The 26,541-nt window shown below is 38.0% G+C and overlaps 1 protein-coding gene across 1 annotated transcript in view; it reads left to right on the top strand.

Annotated features, from left to right (window-relative positions):
* LOC114646877 (inactive carboxypeptidase-like protein X2) overlaps positions 1-26,541 on the top strand; it is a 357,898-nt gene that overhangs the window by 283,028 nt on the left and 48,329 nt on the right. Inside the window, exons 8-9 of the mRNA XM_028795245.2 lie at positions 9,718-9,841; positions 16,382-16,578. Coding sequence (XP_028651078.1) covers positions 9,718-9,841; positions 16,382-16,578 — 321 coding nt within the window. The remainder of the gene's footprint in view (positions 1-9,717; positions 9,842-16,381; positions 16,579-26,541) is intronic.

Below are 26,541 nucleotides of genomic sequence, written 5' to 3'. Positions count from 1 at the left end.
TAGAGAAGATATTTTTAGAAATCTCTGGGGGGATCTGTGGAACTTTTTGTAAGTAGAAATAAAATATCCATCAGCCAGTCCTATTAAGGATACACTTACTGGGATTTTTTGTGTAATTTCTATAGATTTTTACCATGCTTTCTCTTTGTTTCCCTTCATTTTCTATTTAATATTTGGTATTCCAGGCATCAAAGGATGATTACATTTGCTGGAGCTTTGCCTAATGAGGAAGATACTGTATTATCCGCACAAAGCAAATCTGGAGGTTGAAACATCATAAAGATAGTCTGGGCTATTATTTTTAAAGAAGTGGATCTGCGTTCTTCATTTAGTAATACATTATTAAATAATTATATAAGGTTAATTTTAGCTGATTTGTTATGTACTTTAGGCACCTAAACTTCTGAGACTGAGTAGGAGCTCTGTTCCACAGAACTGTATTTTTGCAAGATCTTATAGAGCAGGGGTGTCAAACTCATTTTGGTTCAGGGGCCACATACAGCCTAATTAGATGTCAAGTGGGCCGGAGCAGTATTCATAACATAATTACCTATAAATAATAGTAAGTCCATGTTTTTTCCCTTTGTTTTCGTGCAAAGAAGTACAAGTACATTAGAAAATCTTCATATTTAATGAAATATCCTTTTACAAAACATATCAACATATCAAAACATATAAACAACCTCAGATTTCTTAAAACAAGTGTTTGCACAAATACAAACAAAACTTTAAGTCAGAGGTATTTGGAACTGAAAAATATAGTATTGCACCTTAAAATTTATGGCATTACATGAACAATAGGATTCCACCAAACCAAACTCTTTTTTAGTGAAGCTGTTAACTTACATTAAATTTAACATTTTTTAACTATTTCTACAGCAAGAATTCATTTTCACAGAACTGAATTCTTTAAGTGCAATCGGTGTCTGAAGCAATATTTTAAAGGAGTTAGTCACATCTAGACTACTTTGTTTTTGCTCCTGAAACTTGGCATCTTTTGGTCTGCACAAGTGCATCAATATCAGGTGTCATGTCCTGACTAGTAGCCAATCTCAGAATGTCATCTAAGTGCTTGTTTGTGAGCCTTGAGCGCAATTTTGTTTTATTGATGTTCATTACTGAGAAAACTTGTTCACAAAGGTAGGTTGTCCCAAAAATGCACAAAATTTTTGCAGCCAGGGCTGTTAATTTGGGGTACCCTGGCAAGAGATATTGATAAAATGTGTCCAAGCCCACTGAGGCAAACTTGTCCTTCAAATCTGCATCACATTGCAAATCAATTATCTCTAGTTGGATGTCGACAGGGACATCAGAAGCTTTGACTGTGAAGGGTGAGCGAAAAACTGCAAATTCTTTCTCGAGTTCACCAAAGATCTGAAACCGTTTCTCAAACTCACACAGCAATCCTGCAATCTTGTCTTTATACTGTTTCATGTCAGCATTAATGCCTGCTGCACATACCTCTCTTAGGCAAGGGAAATGTGCAGGGTCACCACTTGACAGCTGTGTCTCCCACAAAGTCAGCTTCAACTTGAATGCACATATGCTGTCATAAAACTATGTGACAACTTTTTTGCGGCCTTGCAACATTTTGTTCAGAATATTCAAGTGCTCTGTAATATCCACCAGAAATGCAAGGTCCTGCAGCCATTCCTGACATTGTAATTCCGTCACTAGATTTCCTTTTTTCTCCATGAATTGTCCGATTTCCTCGCGTAGATCAAAGAAACGCCTCAGCACAGCACCTCTGCTTAACCACCTTACTTCAGTGTAGTATGGCAGGGTATTAGTAACGTGATTGTCACTGAGAAGGCAGTCAAACTGACGATGATTCAGGCCTCTGGCTCGGATGAAATTAACAGTTCGGACAACCACCTCCATGCCGTGATCAATTTTTAACGACTTGCAACACAATGCCTCCTGGTGCAAAATACAGTGAAATGTCCAGAAACCATCTCCTCCATTAGCGGCTTGTACTTTCTCTCTGAATTTTGTCACAACACCTGCTTTTCTTCCGCTCATTGATGGCGCGCCATCTGTAGCCAGGCTGACGGCGCGGGACCAGTCCACCCCGACTCTGTCCAGAGCGCCAACCACAGAGCCGAAAATGTCCTCAGCTGTTGTGGTGTCACTCATAGGCACCAACTCAAGGAATTCCTCAGTGACGGTCAATGTCTCATCAACTCCACGAATAAATATGGCCAGTTGAGCAACGTCTGTAATGTCAGTGCTCTCATCAATTGCAACAGAAAATGCAAGAAATGACTTGACCTTGTGTTTCAACTGCCTGTCTAAATCAGCCGATAGTTCCGATATCCTCTCTGCCATAGTGTTTCTCGTCAGACTAATGTTGGCAAATGCTTGTCGCTTCTCAGGACACACGAGTTCTGCAGCCTTCATTATGCATCTTTTAACGAACTCACCGTCGGAATACGGCTTTGATGCTAATGCTATTTCGTTAGCAATTATGTAGGTGGCTTTTACTGCTGCTTCACTGACCTCTCGGCTCCGAGTGAAAATTGACTGCTGTTTTCTCAGACCCACCAGCAATTCATTTATCTTCTCTCTCCTCAGTTGTCCTTGCAAGATGTCGTATTTTCCACCATGATGAGTCTCATAGTGGCGCCGGATATTATATTCCTTGAGCACCGACACTTGTTGATTACACACCAAGCACACAGGTTTCCCATTTATCTCTGTGAATAAATAGGAAGTGGTCCATTTCTCTTGGAAAACCCTACACTCGGTATCCACTTTTCTCCTTTTTGACAAAGACATTTTGGCTAATGAGGGTGTCAAGGTGAGTAGAAAATAAGGTAGCCTACAGAGTGGCAGAGTTGTTGCTTCTTTTACTCTAATTAAAACAGTGCACCCCTCCCCTTTGACTAACACAGTGCGCCCCTCTCATCTGACTAACACCCTAGTGGATGATTTAGGAATTGCATTTTATTACGAATTTCGAGTTCGTGTCTTTTATTAATTTTTTTACTTTCAAAATTCATCCAGTGGGCCGGATTGAACCCCCTAGTGGGCCGGTTTTGGCCCGCGGGCCGTACTTTTGACACCCCTGTTATAGAGTAATGTGATTTTTGTAGCTGTTTTGTTTCTTGTCAGCCAGCTAGCTAGTTGTTCTGACACTAGCACAGCACCTAATTTAAAGTTCTAGGCTTTCCCTTAAATTTTTATATTATGGATTTGAAGAAAGTACTAGTTACTGTACTAAACATACTTAACCTTAACCACTGAAAATGAATACAGAAATTTAGTTAGGAAAAAATAAATAATTTACATCTATTTTCTGCTAGATGGTATCATTATACTTCTATGCTAAAGGCAATGTGTCTTCAGTCTATATTTAACACAAAGACCAGTGAGGCCCCCTTTTAACTAGAACAGTGGTTGTCTACCTTTTTGGCCTTGAGGCCCAGTTTTATCCATTTTTGTTAAGTGATGATACTTTAATAACAGTGGTATTAATGTAAACTAGCCAGAATTCCCCCCGAATAGCATACATTAAACAATAACAGTAAATACATTTTCAGGATTTAACTACAGTGTGTGTAATAGATGAAATACACGGTACTAATCCAAAATTAATAAGACACATTTATGTTTAATACTGAATCAGATTTTTTGTCCATTTTATGTTTTTAACTGGTATCCTGGGCTTGTCTGATTTTTACAAGTTTTTGAAATCAGGGGAAAGTGAAGAGAGTACAGAGAGGAATATGTCTTAAGTTGAAGGTGGCTGGCTCATGTAGAGTTCTGGTGCACAAGTCAACACAAACAAAGATGAGCTGTTCTGCAGTTGTATGTGCTTTTTTATATTTTTTCAGTTCCATGTGCAATGATAGAATACACAAAGTGCACAGTAGAATGTTTTTTTGTAAAGGCTCAAAATTGTCACTTTTTTATTTAAAAAAATCAAGTAATTTACTTTTGTAAGTAATATTTGTTTCCAAATGTCTTTACAGTTTGTACGTTTTCATGCTTTTATGTGGTAGCACCACACCGTGGATAACACACAACTGCCATTGCTCAATACGGTTAATAGTAAAAAATAAATTAATACTTCAGAAATTCTGATTTGTATTTTTTTTAACATTCCTGTTTGCTTCAGGATTTTGGAATTAATCTTGTGAGACTGATAGAAATTAGAAGAATTTGGAGTAGGTGATGCTACAGGGCATGTGATGAAGTTCTTGATGTATGTGCAGTGTAAAATAGGTTTTCATCTGCTCATAACTGGACTTAAGTAAGTTGTTTTAATTCTTCAATATGCAGGAAAAAAGCTCTGTTTAATTGGGTGCAGACCTGAAATCTGTAATCAGCAGTCCCCTAAATTATTAATATTAAAATGATGGGTGATTTAATTTTTTTTTCTTTTAAACTTAAGTTGACAACTTATCTAGGGCTTCCACAGTCCCACAGTTTGAGAAACACTGCTCTGGAAGATAAATCACTGTTCTGTTAAAGAGTATTAGAAATTGTTGGAATTAAGACCAAGAAATTAAATGTACATTTAATTTGGCTTTCAGCAAGCCAAAACAAAACTCTAAATCACTGTCAAAATAGCAGCCAAAAATACAACACCGAAAGACTGCAGCTGAAAAAAAGAGTGCTAAATGTCAAAGGGAAAATCCATCTAACTTGGATAAGAAGGAACTGACCTTGTGCTGCTGATGTCACAAGCAGCCACCTCCAAAATGATTATTACGATGGTGCTGTAAAGTCGGTATCACAATGGCAGCACCCACAAAAAACAAAACGATGCCTGAAAATAATGTGAAAGAATTCTAAAAAATGAAAAACAAAAGTGAATCAGAAAAGTAACATCACAATTGAATTGGAAATCCTAAAATCCATAACACTTAATTAATCATTTAGATTAGAACTACAAAACAGAAGTTAAAAATTAACAAACTGAACACAATAAGAATGTTCGTTTCTGTGGCTAAGGTCTATAGCTCTTAAAGTAGTTTGTGAAAGGCATCAAGTCAAATCTAATAAATGATTTGCTATGTGATGTGGCCTGAAATATTATTGCTTTATACCAGGGTAAGCCAAAATGAAGTACCACATTTCTCAAGGTCATTGTGTGAAGTAGATGCAGCCGAGTGGGTTGGGGTGGGGGTCCTTTGATAGGCAATCTCTTGTAGTTTTCAGTCGGAAACATGCTTTGGTCTGGTGCTTTTGCTGTTGAAGCATTCTTCAAAAACAACAAATCCATCATCACTATACGATGCACCTTCCGAACACACATCAGCATTCCTCCTAACGGTGATGTCCCAAATTGGAAAACAATTCTTCAGTGGCTGGCTAATTTTAGACAGATAGGTTCAACATTCAACAGAAAATCTCCAGGCCGTCCTCCAGGACTGTATGAACGGCTGAACACATCCAAACTGAAAGGGCATCAATTTTGCCGTCTCCTGCACGTTCAGCACGCAAACATGCTTCTGCCTTAGGCATTTCCAACACGTCTTTGAGGAGGTTTTTGCATGAGGACTTTAATTTCCATCCATACAAAATGATGGCAGGAACTCACTGAGAGAGACTGGGAGAGCCGTAGAGAGTTGTGCACAAACATTCTGCAAATCGTTCATTGAGATTCCATCATCATGTGCAGTGACAAGGCACATTTCCATTTGAATGTATGTGGAAATAGGCAAAACATTCACTATTGGGCTGCAACCAGTGCTCCTGAACTTTTATCAAAGACCCCTGCACACTGAGCATGTTACAGTTTGGTGCGCTGTTGCAGAATTTGGCATTGTTGGCACTTACTTTTTGAGGAAGGCAGAGCAACAGTCACCGTCACATCAGAACATTACATTGAAATGCTACAGAACTTTTTGCAGCCCCAACTGGAATTAATGGATGTGGTGGATGCCTGATATCAACAAGATGGAGCAATAGACCATACAGCGTGGAGATCCATGCAGATTTTATGGAAGCTGATCTCCCTGTGCAGAGATGTCGGGTAGCCTTAACGTTCACCTGATCTTGCACTGTGCGATTTCTTCTTGTGGGGCTATCTCAAGCCGAAGGTATACACACACCGACCTCAAAACCTTAAAGTACTCAAGGATGCTTTCCACCACAAAATCACCGGTATTCCCCTTGAAATGGACGAATGAGTCATGCAAGCATTCAGAAATCGTCACGAAGACTGTATCGCTAATGATGGCCACCACCTTGAAAACATCATTTTTTAAACACGGTGAAAAAAATCTATTTTGTGTACACTTTCTTGTGTCATAATGAAATTTATTTTATTTTGTAGCGTTTTTGTAGAATAAACATTTGAAATGTGGTACTTCTTTTTGGCTCACCCTGTATTTTAGAAGAACTTAGAAATTAGTCCTCAAAGCTAATGTGCATAAATAAGAATAAATGTTATAACAACAACAACAACATTTATTTATATAGCACATTTTCATCTAAATAATGTAGCTCAAAGTGCTTTACATGATGAAGAAAGAGAAAAAAGACAAAGTAAGAATTAAAATATGAGAACACTAATTAACATAGAATAAAAGTAAGGTCCGATGGCCAGGGAGGACAGAAAAAACAAAAAAACTCCAGACGGCTGGAGAAAAAATAAAATCTGCAGGTGTTCCAGGCCATGAGACCGCCCAGCCCCCTCTAGGCATTCTACCTAAACATAAATGATCAGTCCTCATATAAGGTCATACTATACCTCCTACATCTGGGAAAGATGGCAGTGTTTTCTATATATGTATCCTACATATGAGGACCATTTTAATTTGTGTAATCTTAGGTGTGCGATGTGAATGTAAAAAACTGGAAACTAAAATCAATACTGTGATTTGTGTCTGAAAAATTTCTAACCATTAAGAGAATTATGTGTCTTATAGCCCAATATAATATTTAAATCGTTGTAACATACCATTGTGGTTACTAGAGGAATGAAGGAAGGACTGTTGGCTATATGGTGAATTCAGAAAAGGTAGTGTTTGCCCAAGAATGTCAGTCAAAATACTTGCAGTCGCATAGTAGGAATTTAAGGAAGTTATATTTGATGGTAGACATGCACAGCTTAATTTTGAGTTACAGATGTATATGAATAAATATGTGTGGTTTCTTGTAAATAAATGCAAACTTTCTTACTATATATGTAAATGCAAAGAATTATTATTATTATTATTATATGTACAATGCAAACCCTTAATAAACAGGAAGCATTATTACCTCACCTGAAGATAATTACTACATCTGTATATCTTGTTCCCCAATAACACATCTCATAATACTGCATACTCTCATACATTCTGGATACTCTCATTCTGCATACTCTCATACCATATGATGTGCACTTTCTAACAATTAGTATTACAGATTATACTGTTTCCTGAATACTGAATTTTACATTTATTGATACAATCATGAGTAAAGGCTGTTTCTTTGATAATATGCTTTGACTTCCTAGATACCGCATGTGAATGTAGTCAAGTTAAACTGACATTGTTGTTCTAATTAAAAATGGATGAATTACAGTAAGTGAATAAACTCAGTCAGGACATTTTTTAATGGTTATACAGTTAACGTGATCCTGAAATGTACAAATCTTTCTTACTAACATTAAATTAACCATTGAAAAAGTTATCCTGGCCAGATACAGGTTTATAATGTATGAGATTACATTGTAAATAGTAATAATGATTCTGTGGATAAGTATTTAGTGGAAGGGCGATGAGGGAGAAGGCTTGTTACCCAAGCTGATAGTTGTCCTGGCATCTGGACTCCTGCACTCTATGTTATTCAGGGCATGAGTGAGCCAGCCACTTAGAAAGATAGACAACACTTTATTGTCCCAAGGGGGAATTTGGAGTAATTTAGGAAATTTAGACATTACACAGATATCTGTGGCACCAAGGGTAGTCCATGTAGAGAAAACTCAGGAGTTTTGAAAAACTAAATCTTGTCTGCAAATAGTTATGAGAAGACCAGACGTGATCCTTGGAGTGCTTATGTGATCAGGATTAAAAGGGCCTAATGGATTTCAAAGAGCTGAGCTTGGAGGTGGGTGCAGATATCCGGCAAGGAGTCTCCTGGCAGAACAGAAGAGAAACCTGTGTGGTTTGATTGTTGAATGAAGTGAAACTGTGCTTAACAAGCTGAAGGGCAGGTACTAGAATACATATACTTTAGAAAAGCATTATGAACTAAAGAAGGGCAGATGAGCATTAACCCATCCAAAGTGTAAATGACAGTACATTCAGGCACAATACAGAAGTCAATACTGGATGAGACAACAGTATATTAAAAGTGCACTTAAGAACACACCCACATTAATTCACAGAGGGACTAATTAGAGTAGCCAATCAACCTTCCCTGCATGTCTTTTTTGATGTGGGAAGAAAACCAAGAAAACTGTTGAGAAACCTGAGAAGAATGGAGAGACTATTCAAAAACTCCACACATTATCACAACTGGAATTATGAGTCATCAATACTAAGCATTGTGCCACATTCAAATAAATCTTATATATTAGTTAATAAGGCGACAATCCATAATGCTATCTAAGGAGCCCCTTATAAAATAATGAAACAGCACCCATTGAATGTACAATATAAAGTATATGAAGGTAAATGTTATACAAATAATGTGGAAGTTGCATTAAAACAATTTTGTTAATGGCTACTGCTTATAATAAACATAATTCACATTTTTAGAAAATCTCAAACAATGTCATCAAACTTCTGAAAAACTATTTGGATATATTATTAACAAAAGCAAAAAAGAAACAATAAGGAAAATTGTTTTCAGGTTAAATAATGCAGAACTACAGTACATACATTTTTACAATGGAGAAAAACATAGTTATTTTTGTATTACAGATCTGCCAGAAAATATGTATGTAAATGACTAAAACAGCTGAAGAAATAACACAAACACCCAGGAAACCTTTAAAGTGATATGGGAGATAGAAGGCTAATACAATAACAAACTGCAAAAGCAGAGCAGATGTAATGCACTCAAATATAATTACATAACACCATCTTAGGAAAATGGTCAATTTCTGCATGGCTTTTAAAAGGCATAGTCATAAAAGAAACAGTTCAGTCCAAACTGAAATTACATTAACATTTATCAAATTGCCCTTTTTGGTGCCCCCTTGCGTTCTCAAATTGACAGCATTGCAGTTTGCACATCTAAATGGTGAAGCACCACACAATGTGGTTTGCCTGTCAATTTCAAAGTACTGTGTGTGATCTTAAAAGCTATAATTATATATCTTTCATCTTCTCTTGTCTTGATTTATGTTCTAAAGCAAAGCAAAAAGGATATCCTCCCTCAAACATCAAAGCCAGTTGAGTGTAACAGTTCAGTCTACATAAAAACATTCAGTCTTTTATCCCATATCAACAAAATCACAAGAGATGCCTGAGCCAGATGCTGAATCACAGCGCCCAAGAACTACACATAAAAATGATAAGCAAGCCTTGGAGAGAGGGAGCAAGCCATAATTCAGTGTCTACTAACCTTTTAAGCTTATTATATAGGTTAGTTGTAGTGCTGGTGCAATTTCTGCCGTAAAACTCAACATATAGGGAGAATTTGATGATGATGCTTACAAAAGTAAGAGTGTGTGCTTTAAAACATTTTTTTATTAATCTAACCAGAAGATTTTTAGAACAGTAAATGTCTAATTTCCTCTCTGTGCATAATGCTGTTTCATTTTCTCATCAGCTAATGAAAGTTGTAAATGAAATGTGCCCCAACATCACAAGAATTTACAACATTGGCAAAAGTCACAATGGACAGAAGCTCTATGCTATTGAAATTTCTGACAACCCTGGAGAACATGAAGTGGGTAAGTTGCAGCTTGCAAATGCTCTAAAGCAGGAGAACTATTTAGTAGATTTTGCACACATCATGGATTTGACAAAATTCTCCTTTCTTACACAAAATGGACATAAGGATGCAGAGACATGGGCTTCTCAAAAATTATAGAGCAGTAGGTTTCCACAGTTGTTGTTAAATCTTCACAGATATCATTACTACAGTTAAATTTTATTTGCAAAAATCAAACAAGTGAAGGCAATATTAAAAAAGGGTAATATTTTATCTGAGAACATAAAAATGTCATTTAATTTGCTAATTTAATTTTATGAAAATACTGAGCTACGAAAGTAATTGTAAATATGGTTGTTTTTGTGTGGTGCATTTTTGAATAATCTCATTTTTACTCAACTAAAATTGCAGGCATTTGTCATGCAGCTCCATACCAAATGCTTCAGATTTACCAATTTGAAAAATCTTCACATATTCTTAGAAATGTATTAATGATATAATATACTGTAAGAGGTGTCAGCCCTCATAGCAGCTCTTTACAGCCAGAACTACAGTATATACAGGAGTAAACAGTAACAAAAAAGAGCCTTTATTTAAAAAGAAACTACAAGGAGGGATACACAAAAGAGAGAACTTGTAGTACAAGATAAAAAAGAATGTAAACAAAATCCATTGGTCTTGAACCCCATGTGTATGTGGTGGATCACTGCACCATTGCAAAACACTCCCACTGCAATCTTTCTTTTTGCCTCTTTTTTCTTTCATTATCCATATCCCAGCCTGTCTTACTTCCACTATTTGTGTGTCCCCATTTCAGCACTCGGTTGGTTTGTACTGTTGAGGCAGCTTTAAACTCAATCCTTGTTTTACTTCTGGCAAAGAAATGGAAGCACTTTTGGGGGCAGGATATGCCCTAGTGCTCAAGTGGCTTATAGTATCTCTAAATCCCTGAGCTGTCATCCTTCCATCTGTCAATCTTCTTCAGCCTATTTACTCTCAGTCACTGCTAGGGCACCTGTGCCCTATCATACTGAGAATGTAGTGCACATTTTGACCCATATGATCTCTCCCTCACATTAACGCTGCTATCCAAACTACTATCACATTGGAATATGTGGCACACATTTGCAGGGTTATTTACCCAGCGACATTCTCCTATTGGGATGAAAAGGATATTTTCTGCTGTCAGTGTCTGTCTTCCTCTTCTATTCTATCTCTAACCTTAAGCCTTTTTCTGGGGCTTAGTTCTGCTCTTTGCCAACCTAATGGTGCCCTTACCCATTGCAACATTTTCTCAGTTGTATCCTATTCACAATATTGTTTCTCATTTTATAAGGGGCTACACATCTCTCTGAGCTTATTGTATTATTTTTATTTATCAATACAAAATAAATCTGTAACCATTTCTTAATCAATCAATTGTTCATTTATATAGTATTGTTCACAGAAAGTAATATCACAGAGTGCTATACAAATTAGAAAAGTGTAGAGTATTGTTTTACTTAATTTTCAATCACACATCTTAATCTTCAAACAAAATACAAGCTACAGTATACAGATTTGTGCAGGAGTATTTAATTTGCTCTTATGCAGAAATATGTTCATGAAAATATAGTAGTTTGGATGCTCCTAGAGGTATATATGCCACGAGCAAATGATAATCTTTATATTATTAATATGTACAGTCTGCTTTTTTATTTTTTTATTTAATTCTTTCTGTTATTTAATGGAGTAGCTTTCAAGGGGAATGTTGCAAAATCAGCAAGAAAATAAATGTTTTTTTTTTATAGGTTGCTTTTTTTTTCTTTTTTGTATATACTAATACGACTACTGTTTAATCAAGTTGTATTTATCAAAATAAAAATTTGTCAGCCTGTATTATTTTTAAATGATTTTGGGGTAAAAATTTTTTCATGGTCCAGGACAATATCACTGGTGTTTCAAATCTCCTTGGACCTGGGACAAGATCTGGGGCCTCATGTATAACGTTGTGCGTAGAACTCACACTATAACATGGCATAAGCACAAAAGCAGGAATGTGCATACGCACAGAAAAATCCAGATGCAGGAATCTGTATGTACGCAAACTTCCACGTTCTTCCGCTACATAAATCCGATCAGCGTGAAAAGTAACGCATGTGCACGCGCCTTCTGTCCCACCCCAACTCCTCCCAGAATTACGCCTCTTTGAATATGCAAATCAATATAAATAGCCTACTGTGAAAAGACAATGGGAAAAGCATGGGGGAAAATATAAGAATTTCAGTGAATACCAAGTGGAGGCAAAGCAAAAACTTACTATTTGTTGGTTTAAACAGTGGTATAATCAACAAAAGGAAGTTGATTGAGTGACAGAGTGTCAGAGAAACTTGAAAGCTCAAGTTCACAAAGTCGCACAGTGCCTGAAATAAAAAAGAAGTCACATATCAAAGTCGCTGTGAAAAGGCGAGTCGTAGCTCACCGTCTGAGTGTCATATGAAAGCTTATTAGGGTACAGACAAAAAAAATAGGCACACAGTGGGAAAAAAGCACGAAATGTCAACTTTAATCTCGAAATTTCCACTTTAATCACGTAGTTTATTTTGCCATTAAAGTAGAACATCATAAACTTCATCTTAAAATCGTTTCATTTACTAGTTTCTCAAATCCCATTGTAAGTAAAGTAGCACATTAAATGCTCTGTTCTGTATTTGATCTTCTATGTGCTCTGTGTATGAATCACTACCTGCTTCTTAAACAGGCTGTCTCTTTCTCCGAGAGGACACATAATCCATTAAATTTGTGATATTACAGCTCTCTGAATAATTAAAATACTGAGATGTATACGTGATATCTTTTTCATGATGATAGGAATGAAAGCATGTTATTAAACATGGAAACACGGTGGCGCAGTGCTTGTTCATGTCTCACGCAAGAGGCTTGCTGCGCCATGCGCGACCTTCGATGAAATAATTTATTACAGAAGTACTCTCACTTTCAAATGTACTAACCCCCAATTCCTGTCCTTACTTTTCTTTCTCCAAATACCCAATCGCCACACAATCAGCTCTGTAATAAATGTGAAGCCATTTGTAAGCTTAGAATGCCGATTCTTCAAAACTTTTAAGGAACATTGAAATATCTTCGTAGTACATGTTTAATTATTCTATCCGTCTATCCTTCCAGTGTCGCGTCAGCACCAGCAAGAATACAACGCAATGCAGGAACAAGCCCTGAACTAGCTAGCGCTGCGGCACCGTGTCTTCACATGTTTAATTATTAACAATACAGATTATTTAAATGAAGTTAAAGTTTTATCTGTATAATATAATCAACATATTTTGCTGCATTTCATCTTAAAAATGATATTGTCATCATATGTAAATACGCGCTTTATAAAGTGCCGCAGGTTGTGCAATATTATAACTGTAGTCCAAGTTTACAGTGAGGTGATTGTACTTATAAGTCCAAACAGTTCTACAAGGAGCACTTGATGGACTGATTTAGTGCGTTTATAGTTCTTGGGATGAAACTTTTTCTAAACTGCGAAGTCCGTACAGGAAAGTCTCTGAAACATTTTGCCGTGGCTCAGGCAGCGTCTGCTTCATTCTGTATACCGATAATTCTCTTTCCAATTAGCTGCTGCTGTGATTCCCCACTCAGATACAGTGATATAAATACTCCGAGTGGTGCAGTGAGAGTAATATGGAAAAAGATGATCTGCTGTGGCAACCCTTAATGGGAACAGCTGAAAGAAGAAGAAGGTGCATTGAGAGTAACAACGCTAAAGCAGTCATGGTATTTGGAATACTATGGCTATTCCCTGGACCATTATATTGTTGCAGGTTAATTACAATCAGATGCATTACACTAATAAACCATACGCAGTTAGTTTCAGTGTATTTATAAAGCCACGTCAGGAATGTGGATCTACGAAAGAACGGGTGACCACACAGGAACAGTAGCACTGGTTTGACGCTGGGTGCCACCAGTCTTCAAAACCGAGCAGAGAAATTGCGTACACCAGGGTATGTGGTACCGTGGAAATGTGCGTGGCTTTATGCCAAGTTTAGGTTTTATACATCGCAATTTGAGCGTGGAAACATTCGTACACAACATTTCTGTGCGTATGTACCATTTATACATGAGGCCCCTGGTCACTGTCCTTCTGGAGTTGTCACATTCTTCCCATACCTATATGAATTTTCTGTTTTTCTCACACTTCAAAAATATTAATATTTGACTAGCTGGTAAATGTAACGTGGCCCAATATGAGGCCACATTATAGACAGCAGGTCAGGTCAGATTTGGGAGCTTGCACTGGTACAGCAGGTTGCTGCACCCACCACACGACAAAACAACTCGTGATCCTGGTTGGCAACCCCCTAGGCAAACATGCAGTCCAGTCCCACCCTCCAGAAATGACCTTCTATCTGCCACAGCCAGGTGTTACGTAGGCATTCCCTTGGCCTGGTCCAGCCACTCAGGTCCTTAATAGTGAGGATCCTGAAAGCCAGCCCACAGAGAATCGTGCCATATGGGTGTAGTGCCGTAACTGATGCTCCCTCACAATGCAGGTAATGTGCCTCATTCAGGACTCCATGAGGAACCACTCATTCGACACAAAGTCAAACCAGAGTCCAGTCTTTGTCTCAGGTCACTGGATAGCGTCCATGTCTTGCAACCATATAGCAAAACAGGAAGCACCAGAACTCTAAAGACTTGAACCTTCATCCTTTTGCAAAGATATTGGGAGTGCCACACATCCCTTTCCAGCGACCTCAGACCCCATGTCCTTCCAATCCATCTACTGAGTCACCAAAGACATTAATGTTGCTGCCGCAATAAGTAAACTTCTCAACAATGTTGACATTCTCTCTGCAGACAGACACATTGCTGATGGCTGTACCCAAGAGGTCATTAAAGGTTCATTCAGGACACTTGCAAGCCCAGACACTCAGACTCTTCACTCAGCCCTGATCACAGCCTCCATTGACACCGCAAAGATCACAGCATCGTCAGCAAAGTCAGGGAATCTCTCTTCACCAACAGATGCCCCACAGCTCTTGGACCCACGACCCTGCCCAACACCCAGTCCATGCAAGGATTGATCAGAGTAGGAGGAAGATCACACCCCTGACAAGCCCCAGAATCAACTGGCAAAAATGCAGAGGTTCTGCCTCCACTCTTCACAGAACTCACAGTACCAGTGTAGAGGCCAGTCATGATATGCAGCCCACACGGCAGCTCGATTAACTAAGTCGAACGCTTTATGAAAGCCTGCAAAGAAACTCTGCCGATATTCATGTTTGCGCTCCATAAAAGCCCTCAGTGCCAGGATGCGGTTGATGGTAAACCTAATAGGCATAAAACCAGATTGCTCAAGGTCGCTGGTAGGTGAGCAGGTGATCATGGATCCTATTGAGAATGACCCTAGCAAGGTCCTTACCCAGCACTGAGAGCAGTGTTATCCCCCTGTAATTACTGCAATCCAGGCTATCATCCTTCCCTTTCCCAGATAGGAATAAAAAGTCATGTTTTCCAGTCAGTTAGGATGACACCTGTTTCCCATATGGAAGCAAAGATTGCCTCCAATGCTAGGAGGACAGCCTTACTACCAGCCTGGAGAAATTCACCCCGGATACAACAGATCCCTGCAGCTTTCCCTACCCTCAGCTGGTTCACCACTTGTACAATCTCAGTGAAATTGGGTGGTTCACAGGTAATTGGAGGATCAGCCTCAAGATCTGTGGACCCAGAGATATCCAATGTCCCAGTCGGAGGATCAGCTTTTAACAGCTACTCAAAGTAGCCAGCCCAGCGGGTCACAACTGCAGTGTCATCTGTAAGGACTGTTACATCAGCCGCCCTTACTGCAGCTCTTTGAGGAACAGATTTGGATATGCATAGTGCTTCAATTCCTCTGTGAGCAGGACGTTGTTCACTAAAGCATTGATTATGTGTCATTTGCTCACAGATTCCTCTAACAAATGCCTCCTTATCTGCCCTCAGAGCCCACTCAGCCATCCTTCTCAGTTCCCAGAACAGACCGGAGTTGCCATCAAGCTCTGCACTTTGACTCATCTTGATGATACCCAGGGTGCATTGCGAGATAAAAGAACTTGTTCTGGGAACACTGGTAACACTAACACAACCCTCAGCAACCTTCAGGTCTCCCACATCACATCACATCACATAGTTTTTTAAAGGTATTCCTTTCTTTCTCCCACACCAGCAAAGCATTAGTTAAGCTATTTAATGATTCTAAAATAGTCAAATATATGTGTGTGTCTGTATAGCTGGATTCTGAAATTGACTGGCACCCCATCCACAGTTGTTTCCTGTATGAAACGGATTAAATGTTGTTGAGAATGTTATGTTACTAAGTTGTATAACTGTACTTTTTATTAATGTGTCTTAGGTGTCTATTTTTCTCACTGAATCCTGCTTTAACTACTGGTTCATTTAGGTAAGGTTATAGAAAGAAAAACAGCTTTATTTTCCTAATTTTATCTACAGAAACAACAGTATAAAACAGTCCTAGTATATTGTTTGTAATCAAATTACTTATGCTCTTTAGGAGAACCCGAGTTCCGTTATTCTGCTGGAGCACATGGTAATGAAATTTTGGGCCGTGAGCTACTTTTACTCTTAATGCAGTTCATGTGTCAAGAGTATCTAGCTGGAAATCCAAGAATTATCCACCTGGTGGAAGCAACCAGGATCCACCTCCTACCATCCATCAACCCAGACGGTTATGATAAAGCTGCAGAAGTGGTATGTTGATTTAATTTCATAAATAATTTATTAAAAGAGATGTAACGTTTCTTTGTTTATGTCCATATACTTTTTACCAGGGATATTCTGTGATGCTAACTTTGTAAACTGTTTAATGTTATCACCTGTGTACTAATAAATGCTTTTAGCATTTGTATTTCACAGTTTATGGTTTTTGTTTCAAAACTAATTCAGTATATTCACTACTAATGATTGAACCCTGCTGAATTCGCTTTGCTTTAAATTCAGCAAAATCGCGGAAATGGTCAGGAACTTTGCTGAATTCAGCAAAATACATTGAAGTCAGTGGTGTAGGAGAGACTGAGCTAGTTTTTAGTGGACAATGATCTTTTAAATGTCCCTGAGGGCAAGGGAAGGATAATGCCAACAATACTGAACCGATTATTGTGGCCATAAATATGACCTGAGCTGCGAGGGAGTAATGCTAACAACTGTGCCACTGTGCATCCCTTACGTAAAGTTAGTAAAATTAAACAAAAGAACAGTAAAACAGGAAAAGTAAGTATTAATTTACCGAGGCTTGTCCCCTACAGATTTGATAGCAGGTACTCATGTCTATCGAACCAAAAAGTACAGTTTTGTTTTTTTTCATGATATGCTTGCTCATTCACTGCCACTGCTACCAAGTAAGCATAAATAAAGCACATGGATTCTTAACTCCTTCCTGTTTGAATCAACTGCTGAGCACTCTGGGTAATACTATTAGAGTTGTAGGCTTACATATTAAATAAATGTCACATACAAGTGACTTAGTGACATACAAAGAAGACATTACCTTTGAAGACAAGATTGCTCCAATGCATTTCCAATTTCCTTTTACATATGTAATTTGTGTTTAAACGTATTCACAAGTTTTATGCTAATTTTTAGCATATCAATTGTGGAAGCTGGCCCGGACACAGACAGGTGGACACCGAAGGTTCAACCACCAACACACAAGTGCACACAACCCAGCACTCCGTACCAAATCACCCTTCAAGTCCAGGCCTTTCTAATGCCTCTCTCTCCTGACCGCCTCCACTCCTCTCCTCCGAGCTCCGTCCTCTTCCACCCAACTCCAGCCATCGAATGGACGGACGTGCTCCAGATGCCTCCCAATGAACTTCTGCCAGCACTCCTTGGTGTGGCAGAAGTGCCGGCTGTGCAACCTGAAGCACTCTGGGTGTCCCTGGTCTTCATCCCCCCAGCACTTCCGGGTGTGGCGGAAGAGCTGAGGACCAGGGCTCTGAAGGAATCTGGGCGCCCCCTGGTGGTGACCATGGGCCCCTATAGGATTGAGCTTCCATGCTCCTTTCCCATGGTCCCCATAGCCACCAGGGTGGTCGCCCCCTCGTGGTCCGGAGGAGGCGTAATCCCTCCTTCGGTCCTTCCGGGCGTCCTGGCTGGGTACCACCCCCCAGCCGCTCGCCACACAATAAAACAATTCTTATTAAATCCATACCTAAAGAAGAATTTAATTTAACATACAGCTCAGTACTAGGGTCAGCAATAAATACTTTTGGTGCTGTCCCATCCAACATTGCCTACTACAGTTCTGTGATGTCACACTGTCCACATAAAGCATCAGCACTGGGAAAAAATTTTGTCTATGATGGCTATATGGAGAATTTTCATGAAAATATTCATCAAACAAGGTCACTAGTTAACAAGGCTGGATTAACCATTAAGCAAAATAAGCATGTGCTTATGACATCAAGGGGTGGAGGGCACCAAAAATGAAAATGGTGCAGCTGATCCAGGTTCCACCAAAAGGGGCTCCCACATTAAATGAAAAAATTACATGCATATATATATACAATAATAAAAATTAATAATATAATAGAGGCTAATGATATACATTAATCTTGTGGATGCAACAAAATTAGAGTATGGTAAGTGCCACACAGTCTACCGAGGCTCACATGATTGTTCTTGTTTTAGTCATGTCCACTGTCCTGTTCAGTCATCTACTGACAGTGAGTGCAGCACAGCATTTCCAGACATACGATAATCATTGTACATGTACGAAAATACCGTACATAGCATACCATTATCGTAAGCATTTTGTACGATATTTTGAAAAAAAATGGTATGATAATTTTATATGGAAACAAAATAAATATTTTTAATACCATGTGTTCTGAATTTATGCACAGAAACTCCCCTTATTACTGTACGTGCATGTGGTGCTTAGAAAGATATGGGGGCACCAAACTCTTTTAAGTGAGTAGGGCCTCTAAAGGTCTTAATCTGGCCCTGCCAACAAGCCCTGAAAATTCATTGCAGCTAAGGCAAGGGTGAATTTCACCAATTAACACTAACATTCACTAATCATCATACACCTCAATTTGCCACAGTCAACAATAACACAATACTTGGAGACTTCAGTATCTATGTTGACTTGTGTGATTATGTTGAGTTTGTCCTGAAACAAGATGTACACAGTGAGAATCAAAAATGCTAGACTTTTAATTAATTTGTGCAAATGATCCAGTCTTTTTCCACAAAATAAGAAACATATAATTCTACTTTCCGGTTCTGTAATTGACACCATTGTGAGCACAAGAAAACCAGAAGATGATCATATAGCGAATAACATTGTCAGGGACAAACAATAGGTCAATTCCAGTAGGGCTAAAAAAACTGAGCAACCAGAAACAGAAAGGGTTAAACAAATGCAATGGTGAAAATCAAAAGGAGATTGTTACCAAAATACGAAATTCTAATACTATGGCCTACTTGGTATTTGAGCTAACTAATGGTAAGGTTCCTGAATGTGGCTGAATCCATTAAGGGATAAAGAAGTGTATGATCACTACCATATTTATACTGTCACATTTAATGACATCATCATTGGTGACGACTGCATCCATGTGACAGGAACTAAGATAGCTTCACATAAAAAATAAAATAAATGGGAATTCAAAACCATGGCACAGTTTAAACAATGTCACCATTGTCTGCTGTACACGTTTGAATGTGGCCTTAGTGCCCTGCACTACAGCTCATAGACCATGAAAGAGTGGCTATGTCAAGTCATCTGCATACATCTTGAGCAAAAGGATTTTTTCAATTCCCAGAATGCAATATCAAGTATAGTCATCAAGCCTAGTAAATTAAGTCAAAATCCTGAGACCTTCTTAGATAAATATGTAGGCTAAGAAGGATGGAAAATGTCACAATATAGAACTATGAAGAAATAACAATTTGTACCACAACCAAAATACGTAAACTAACACAGCAGATCAATTAGCACAAAATACTGTGCTTTGCAAACAGCAAAATATATTAGCATTTATGCAATGCTGAAAAAATGCTTTGACAGGCAAGCCCAATGACTGGTGATTGACAGTTGAATGTTGCACACATCAATATAACCCAATTAATATAGTCTGGAATATTTCTTTCCATATCATGTTAGAATAACTGACACTGCTTTGTTTTATTTTTAACCCAGAGATAGTTTTCTTCAGTTATAACAGATTGGACTATAACAACTTTCTAGAGCTTTTTAATGCAAGCTTCCTGCCCATAAAGTCACACATGCACATACATCACAGCAACTTTCCAGTTTAAAATGCATGTGTAATTCACTATTTACACTCCTTAATTTACAGACCCTTCTGCTTTAAATTATCAATTAAGATATAAGCATCAATGTATATCTTACTTGATATTTGTTTGTGTATCTGAGTGTCCGTCTGGTTGCTAAAGTTAGAGAGAAAAATTTAAATCTACGACATCTTGCCTGAGGAAGGGGCCTGAGTTGCCTCGAAAGCTTGCATATTGTAATCTTTTTAGTTAGCCAATAAAAGGCGTAATTTTGCTTGACTTCTCACTACATTCATAATGGCAAACACGGTACAACTCCCTAGTACTACAAATAGGGTCTACAAATTGAAAATTGGTCTTATTGACCCATTCTGTTGCCCAGCAGTACATGTAGGCAACAGCAGCATGGTAGCAGCTTTCTTGCAACCACTCAGGTCACGTGAACAAAGTTTTATAGCTATAATAGTAATGACTGATAACTTCATGCAGTGGGCAATGGATAAGCGAAAATTACAATAAATCATTGTGCACATCGAGAAACCAAAACCTTGAGATAACTAGGCTAGAGTCACTAAACCATGTCAGTGTGTTAGTGATCACCACAGCATTTTCTCAGTAAAACACTTGAAAACTATAAGAATGGTCAGTTCCACAAGTGACACTGAGAGGAAATGGCGAAAACAGGTGGCTCTATCCAAAGAGGAAAAGGCCGCTGTGAGGGAAAGGGATTGGGTGCATATTATTATACCAGTCCAAATACATTAAATAAAAAACAGAAATCCTACGTTTATTACTTAGATTTTAACATGTCTTAGATGGGCAGCACAGCAAGTTTTCTAATAAAGGACTATTGTTTTTTCAGTAAAACGTATTATAAAGTAAGTAGTTTACTTTAAAAATAGGGTGTAATGTGTGTTTTGGTTTCAGTGACATATGGTGTCATGAACATGCACAGATGCAAAAACGTGATGAATTCTATGTAATTATTGCAAACCTGCTGCTGTGACAAAAAACTAAGAGACAATGTTACACTTAAAAGGCTTATTGCGGCAAAACAAAAAAAAATCTACATAAGACCAAAAGAAGTGAATCCAAAGATTTGTGTCTAGAATAATGTGTTTTGGTTTCAGTGAAGAGTATGCTAATTAATTTCAATGGAAAAGAACATTTGGAATAGCTGGCAAAGTGAATAGATGATTAATTTCAGCTCTACAGACTTCACAGCCTTCCATCTGCTTGAAAGTTGGAATCCTATACTTCATGTCCAAAGCCTATGATAAAAGACAAAAAAATAAGTTTTAAGTTACTGAAAATAACTTTTGCAAAATAGCTGCTCCATTAAATGATGACTGCAATAAATTTTTTAATTTTTCAAACACTCTTGAGAGTAATTTTATAAACTAAGAATTAGGGTAGTGATTAATTGTAAGGATGTTGATTTTCCACTGTTGAAAGTTTCTCATTGAATGTTTTAGGAAGAAAGGCACACAATTATATTTTGGCTTTTTGTTCTAGTTGGACTGATAGAGTTCCCAGGTTCTGTTATTTACATCTTCATAAATGAGATGTGGCAGAATGAGATGAAATATATGCACTGGCTCTAAAAGCAGCAGTTTGTGGATGACAAAAAATAACTTACAGTTTCCGTTCTTGTGCATTGTGGCTCCTTTTGGCATATCTACAGAGCAATAAATGGATAGTTAATTTCTCAGATTTGCTTCAGCCATTTGGCTTGATTGCTGCTTTCTAGGTATTGATTTATATATATATATATATATATATATATATATAATATTGTAGCAGTAGAGGCTTTTGTCCACCTCTTGAACCCTCAGGTACCACTCCAAACACCAGATGAAAGTACAATAACTATTTATTTTGTACTCACGTGCACAAAGCACCCTCCACTCCACACTACTCATATAATTCACAATCACCAACAATACTCTTTCCTCCTCGCCCAGACACTTTGCCACCCTACCTCCCAGCTCAGCTCAATGTCTGGGCTTTCCCCTAGTCCTTTTATACACCCTGACCCGGAGGTGTTCCTGCCCAACAGTCCACAGTTCCTTATTCCTTCCGGGTCAGGGTAAACAATCCTTTTCTTCACCCCGGGAGCACGTCATTTCTTCCTGTCACGTGACCATGACATACTCCTGGGTTATAGGGCACATAAGAGCCCACGAGCCCCCCTACAGCGACTCCTGGTGGCCCCCAAGGTATCCAGCAGGGCTGTGTGTAGAAACTACAAAGTCCATGAGGCCCTGTTGGAACTCAGGGCACGTTTATGCTGTCCGGAGAGCTCCTCCTGGCGGCCTGAGGGTGAGGGCCGGAGTAAGAAGCCGGCAATCCACCACTATATATATATGTATATATATATATATCTATACATATTAATAAAAGGCAAAGCCCTCACTGACTCACTGACTCACTGACTGACTGACTGACTGACTGATTGACTGACTGACTGACTGACTCACTCATCACTAATTCTCGAACTTCCCGTGTAGGTGGAAGGCTGAAATTTGGCAGGCTCATTCCTTACAGCTTACTTACAAAAGTTAGGCAGGTTTCATTTCGAAATTCTACGCGTAATGGTCATAACTGGAACATATTTTTTGTCCATATACTGTAATGGAGGAGGCGGAGTCACATATCGCGTCATCACGCCTCCTACGTAATCACGTGACCTAAAAACAAGGAAGAGATTTACAGCACGAGTCAAACGCGGGAACGAAGGTAAATGACGTTAATTTTTGACTGTCTTTTAATACTGTGTAAGCATACATATTAACACGTGCAATTAAACGTGTGCATTTACGGGGTGATTTCTCAGGCTTAAAAGCTCGCCTTTTATCAAACGCGGGAACAAAGGTAAATCACGTTCTTCACTGTCTTTTAATACTGTGTAACCATACATATTAACACATGTGCAATTAAACGTGTGCATTTACGGGGTGATTTCTCAGGCTTAAAAGCTCGCCTTTTACTAAAAAGGTAAATGCAAAACTATTTTCAATCATTCTATGATCTGCTTCTCACAACTGAAGGCACCGTGGCTGATGTTACGTCACTTGCTGTCCGACCATAAGCTTTACCTGGTAGGTAGCCGGACACTCACTTCACTCCCTTTCGGGAATCGAACCTCTGAGGTTTTCTTTTGTTCTTAATTAAAATTTAAAACCAATACTTCACCGCTGCTAAGCCCCTCTAGCGCTGACGTCCGAGGTTCGATTACCGTAAGCAAGTGCAGTGAGTGTATAATTACATTCACGGCATTCGTAGTCTGATTCACAATCTGATTGTATGGGTGGTTACTTCCAGGTAACGCTTACACTTGGCCACCAAGTCAGGTCGAAGTGATCACTCGAGTAAAGGCAGCTTCACAAAAAAACTGATCCTTAACAAACTGTTATTAGTATATTTTCCCTCAATTTAAAAACGTTTTATTTTCTTCTTAATAAAAATTTAAAAGCGGTACTTCGCCGGTGCGAAGCGCATGAATTTGACCGACTGACACATATAGACATATTCATGAGTGCAGGTACTTCGGAAAGAAAGCACCGTGTAAACCTAAAGTTTAAATTAACTTCATAGACCTACAAAAGGTTGCCATTCATTTGAGGCAAGATTGCTTTTCTTCTGTACAACTATACGTTGCATTCTCAAAAGAGTGTGCTTGCACGGCTTCGGATATAGATATATATATATATATATATATACGAGCTGTATATACCCGGCGTTGCCCGGGGCAGAAGTAACCTAATCGGTCAAACACTTACATATATACCAAAGTAAACCTAATCGGTCAAACAGTTACATATATAAAAAAAGCGAACCTAATCGGATAAACAGCTTCATATATACAGAAGCGAACCTAATCGGACAAACAGCTAATCTATATACATAAGCAAACCTAATTGGTCAAACAGTTACATAAATACAAAAGCAAACCTAATCGATGAAACAGCTTCATATATACAGAAGCGAACCTAATTGGTCAAACAGTTATGCATGTGTAGAATAATTTTACAAAGATTATGCGTGTTAACAATCATTAAAAAGAAAAGATTGAGGAACTCTTCTTCTATATGTGATGAAGCTGGATGAAGCTGACTTGACGAAGACGTAGGTGGCATAGATTGGTTTTTCTAAAACAGAAGAAAAAAATGAGTATCTATTATTATTTTAAATTAGAATGAAAATGAGAACCTTGATTAGAGATAGATTATCCGTATTAAAATATGTGCATGAATAAACTTTTCCTAACTCTCTAGCAAAAGTTTATTCATACAAATTGGCATGGGATGGCTTTGTGAAAAAGTAAAAATTAGATAAAAATAAATTGAGAATGCATACTTCGATTTGACTGAGATTATCTGTAATGATGAAAAAAAAGTTTAGTATGTTTTTTTTTCCATACGGGAAGGATGTAAAACCTTACATAGGCACCCTTCAGCCCGTACTGAAGGGTACTGTCAGATTCTTACTGACTAAAAAACACCCTTTTTATTCCACAGCTACCCCAAAAACCACTATTAGGCATTACTTTGGGGTGGCAGTAGTTTAGTTATGAAACAGCTGGGTCCTGAAAAAAATCTGTCTTATTAGTGGCTTCATCACATATAGAAGAACAGTTCCTCAATCTTTTCTTTTTAATGATTGTTAACACGCATAATGTTTGTAAAATCATTCTGCACATGCATAACTGTTTGACCAATTAGGTTCGCTTCTGTATATATGAAGCTGTTTGACCGATTAGGTTTACTTTGGTATATATGTAAGTGTTTGACCGATTAGGTTACTTCTGCCCCGGGCAACGCCGGGTATATACAGCTCGTATATATATATAGCAAAATACCCGCGCTTCGCAGCGGAGAAGTAGTGTGTTAAAGAGGTTATGAAAAAAAAAGGAAACATTTTAAAAATAACGTAACATGATTGTCAATGTAATTGTGTTGTCATTGTTATAACTGTTGCTGTCTTTTATATATATATATATATATATATATATATATATATATATATATTATATATATAATATACACACACACATAAACATTTATATACATATACATATATATACATATCTACATATACACATGTACATATATATACACACACATACATAAACACACACATAAGACTTACTGAGTGAAACGGGCTTTGATTGACAATCATGTTACGTTATTTTTAAAATGTTTCCTTTTTTTTTTCATAACCTCTTTAACACACTACTTCTCCGCTGCGAAGCGCGGGTATTTTGCTAGTATATATATATATATATATATATATATATATATACATATACACACATACATGCAGTTTTAATAACACAGAAATCAATATAAACATTAACATCATTATCATATGAGAATATGAAGTAATATATAAGAAGCACATTTCATATAAATATAAATTATTAAACAGTAAAATCTTCTTCTGTAATTTGTTACCGTGGCAATTTGTGTGTCTGTCCAGGATTTTAAATGACCTGTAGCTCGCAAACCGTTGCACCTATACACTTGAAATGTGGTACACATATAGTACGTCACGTCTACTATCCGCTTTATGGGTGATGATTGTTTTAGTCTTTTTATCTTTATTTTATTTTATTGTACAATCAAGTCCTATCTGCGCACAGCAGGGCAGCCGTGGGCGGATGCGTATGGTGTATTCACTCGATGTTATCGTGCATTGCGCTGTCAGTGGTATTTTGATAAAAGAATTTGAACAACATATAAGAAGCATATAAATTATTAAACAGTAAAACATTAACATTTAAGAAGTAAAGTTACATTAAGTACTACTGCTGTGCCTTCGGGTATACCTCATTTTTTGTTTGCCCATTACATGCTTAAATGTATACATTTTTTGGTGCACCTACCCGAGAACACGCGACATATAACCGAGCGTGGGAGAAGCATGGATTTTAAACACGCGTTGAGTTGATGTGCTGGTCTCCCTCGTGAAATAACTGTTAATGTTTGACTAAAATCTACAGCGAGTAAAACGACATTAGCTCCTATTTTTTTTTTTATGATCTCTGAGATGTTGCTTTTTTCGGTTCAAGGCTTCATAAGCTCTTTTATGTTGTATGGTGTACTTATCCCAAACCATCATCTTTGAATGTTGCAAGACTTTCGCCTTGTATGTAGATCGGGGTAATTACATTCATTGCATTCCTAGTCTGAATCACAATGTGATTGTATGGGTGGTTACCTGGCACTGTAGGGTTGCCACCCGTCCTTTAAAATACGGAATCGTGCCGCGTTTGAGAATGAAATTGCGCGTCCCGTTTTGAATCAATACTGGACGGGATTTATCCCGTATTTTTTTTATCATTTTTTTTTTAAAGCAGCGTCTCATGCAAATCATCCCACACGCATTTTATGAAGATGCCTCCTTTCC

Source organism: Erpetoichthys calabaricus, chromosome 2, assembly GCF_900747795.2.
Source record: "Erpetoichthys calabaricus chromosome 2, fErpCal1.3, whole genome shotgun sequence".
Taxonomy (NCBI): domain Eukaryota; kingdom Metazoa; phylum Chordata; class Cladistia; order Polypteriformes; family Polypteridae; genus Erpetoichthys; species Erpetoichthys calabaricus.
Note: the sequence above shows the minus strand (reverse complement) of the source record. Positions and strands in the feature narration are given on the sequence as shown.